The following is a 3222-nucleotide window of genomic DNA, read 5'->3' on the forward strand; positions in this document are numbered from 1 at the left end:
CCCGGGACCTTGAGATGTACGACAGTAACACTACCTGCTGTTTTTTTTAAACTAAAATCTTGTGTTTTTCCAAGAGAATGTGACAGATCATTATGTTTAGACAGAGTGCATACCAAAGAACGCATGCCTCTAAGCTAATATTTTAATATTTCAGGCTATTGTTTGAATTCTTTTATTTTTCACATCTCTTTCAAAAAACGTCAAGGTGCCAGGTTGCCGTAAGCATTCTGCTGTCCTATCAGGCATTTTACCTTACACTGCTATGACTAATGCTTTCAGAGACCAACATATGGTGTCCTGTCCCAAAATCACCCAAGCATATCCAATCCTGTCACAAGGACACAACACAGTGTTTTACACTCCAGCGCCTGTGCTCACGCGTGTTGTTTGGTCAAATGGTAGTTTGTTAAAACTGATCTGCATTTTGGCTGAAATAATGAAATATAAATATGAAGGTGTACTCTGCTGAGATGTATTACTGCCTTGCTTTCAGAGCTCCAGGTTTGTGAGCTCACATTGCCCTCTTCTGGTAAGACACTTTCACGTTCTCATTTATTTTTATTTTCTATTTTTTTTTTTTTTTTTTCGATTTGCAATCTTTTTTTTTCAGTGCAGAAAACCAGAATCCATAACGATATAAAGGTTGTGTTGGAATTTATAGATGTGTGTTCACCGTTCATTGTGGTCATGTCATGTAACAATAAAAACATAGCCCTGGAACAGTTTCTAGAGTTTAAATATACTCAAATAAATAGCCTGTTTCATAATATGGCTGTACAAAACAACACAGAAAAGCTAATCAGTTGAAGAAAACAATGTAAAGCTATTTCCCCCACAAGAGGATAAAGTCAAATTTTGGATTCAGCAATGAGTTCAACTCAGAAGGCAATAAGGGAAAAACAGTCCAAGGAAATATTGTACAAAAATAGCATGTGTAAAAATTTGTGTGGGTGAAAGCGTCTGGCCACTGTCTCTGCTCACTGTTCCTCTTATATGAGACCTGTCAGGTCTGCGAAGGCGTGCGGCGTTCTACTTTCCGTAAAACATCTCGAGGAGAAGTTCTTCCATATTTACTGTGCCAATGACGGGTCTGAAGAAGAGCCCTGCTACGACATTGGCGTTGATGGATCGTAGCATTGAGAGGGCAATGAAGAGTTTGGCAAACCTCGTGGTGTCTCCTCGGTGAATCAGTTTGACATGTTCATTAAGAGCCTGGTGCGCTTCGCTCTGCAGAGCCTGGATGTAGTGCTGACACTGCAGTCCGGCAATGTCTGTGAAAACAGCACGCGCGCACACACACACACACACATACACACACACACACACACACAGACACAAAATAGTACAAGATATCTACGCACTACACACTTGAGCTTAGATATCCAATATAGTAAGAATAAGAATTAGAATATATCTATGTAGCAGAGAGAAAGGCATCAAATCATTTTAATTGTATTATTGCTGTTATTATTATTATTGTTGTTGTTGTTGTTGATTATTATTATTATTATTGATTAGTATTATTGTTATTATTATTATTGTTATTATTGTTATTATTATTATTATTATTATTATTATTATTATTACTACTACTACTACATTTTTCCAGCTGTTTTGTGTTATAATGTTTACTTGAACTTTTGCTCACCTGGGTTAAACAGAATGGCTCCTTTTAAGTAGGCGTATTCCTTGGTGCTGATGTCGAGGCCCCAGCATTTGCTGAGGAACGCTTTAATGCCCTGCGCCTCGGCCAGCGCCACCCCTCCGCCGCCGGTAATGACATTAGCGGCGTGGTCGCGCGGGCTGGCGGAGGTGAGGAGCCGCTGCAGCATGCTGGGCTCGGCGCTCTCGCGCGTCTCGAAGTCCAGTCCGTCCTGCGCCATTCCGAGCACAAGCAACGGCGCCCAGCCACTGCGCACGAGAGCGCGCTGATCGCAGGCGGGCAGCTCACCGAAACACGGCACGCTCTTGACGAAGCGCAGCGTCTTGGCGAGCACGGCCGAGGCCGCGGCGCACGTTGCGTGCGGAGAGCGCAGCGCTACCTGCCTCGCGACACCGCACGCGCACGTGCGCGCCGACACGGCGAACCTGGCGCTCCGAGGCGCTCGCGCGGACGCGCACGGCGCGCTTTCCTTCTTCAGCAGGCTGTAGAGAATGCTCGGGTGGCGCCGCTCGCCGCCGCACTCACAGGTCTCCGAATGCGCCATGCTCGCTGAGCGTCCTGACTGGAACAGAGGTCTCTTCTTCTGCTCGCTTCCATGCATCGCCGCCGTGGTGAGCGCGTCCTCCTTCCCCAGCGCCAACTAGTTAAAGAGTTTTTAAACGGCGCTCCCGATGATACCACCCACTCTGACGCACGCATAGATGAGCTGATCCCATAACACTGGGGGCAGGACTCTATCATCACCATCATCATCACCATCACCATCATCATCAGTTTTGACGCGGTATATTGTCTTCTAATATTTCGTTTTGCTTGAATAGTCTTTTTATGGTTTCTCTTTCCTTTCATGCATGCGTTAGTGTGTATAGTTCCGAATATATTCTAAATTCATTTGCATATATACAAAATGCCACTGCAAAAATAACCACTCACTGTGTGCGTGTGTGCGCGCGCGCGCGTCTGTCTGTGTGTGTGTGTGTGTGTTTTATTCAGTCAAATACCAGTTCTAATCAAGTATTTCTTTTCTGTAGTGCACAAAAGAAGTTCAGACACTTCAGATTAGTCAGGAGGGGAACTCTGGAGGCACTTCACTCACTAAAAAGCGCACTTTTGTTCTCCATCTCTTTCCAAACCAGCTTTAATTAGGGTCATACATTCGTACATTTATACCACTCAGGCTCTCTGAAGGGGGGGTGGGGGGGTGGGGGGTGTCAAGAGACCCAGAGAGGGGAGGAACCACACGCCCTGCCTCACTCTTGATTCTGAGCATTCTTTCTTTTGTCCTGGGCATTATAGGGTAATTCTCGGGTGATATGTAGGTGATTATAGGGTTGTGAACTCATTATGTCAGGTTTGTGTTTAAGTGTATGTGTGATCATGTTTTTGTGATCTAGAGAAAAACAGTGTGTGTTACTATTTCTGGGTGACTAGTGTTGCTGCGTTCTCTCGGTCTTAAAAATTCAATTCAAACAAGACATTATCGAAAGCAATCTTCAGAAAATTGTCATGGTCATTAATCCAAAGGGAATTAATGCCCATAAACCCCATAAATAATTTCT

At 44.5% G+C, this 3222-nt stretch overlaps 1 protein-coding gene across 1 annotated transcript; it reads right to left on the reverse strand.

Annotated features, from left to right (window-relative positions):
• Nucleotides 1-637: 637 nt before the first annotated feature.
• On the reverse strand, nt 638-2407 carry nr0b1 (nuclear receptor subfamily 0, group B, member 1). The gene is made up of 2 exons (XM_017458732.3): nt 1649-2407; nt 638-1271 (listed from the first exon to the last, which is right to left on the reverse strand). Exons 1-2 carry the CDS (start codon nt 2262-2264, stop codon nt 1030-1032), a joined length of 858 nt encoding a protein of 285 aa, XP_017314221.1. The 5' UTR covers nt 2265-2407; the 3' UTR covers nt 638-1029.
• Nucleotides 2408-3222: the final 815 nt, after the last annotated feature.

This window comes from Ictalurus punctatus, chromosome 27, assembly GCF_001660625.3.
Source record: "Ictalurus punctatus breed USDA103 chromosome 27, Coco_2.0, whole genome shotgun sequence".
NCBI classification, from domain to species: domain Eukaryota; kingdom Metazoa; phylum Chordata; class Actinopteri; order Siluriformes; family Ictaluridae; genus Ictalurus; species Ictalurus punctatus.

Coding starts and splice junctions, on each gene's coding strand:
- nr0b1 (XM_017458732.3), bottom strand. CDS start 2,264: ATGCATGGAAGCGAGCAGAAGAAGAGACCTCTGTTCCAGTCAGGACGC. Junction 1,272..1,648: donor AGCCATTCTGTTTAACCCAG/GTGAGCAAAAGT, acceptor CTGTTTTCACAG/ACATTGCCGGACTGCAGTGT.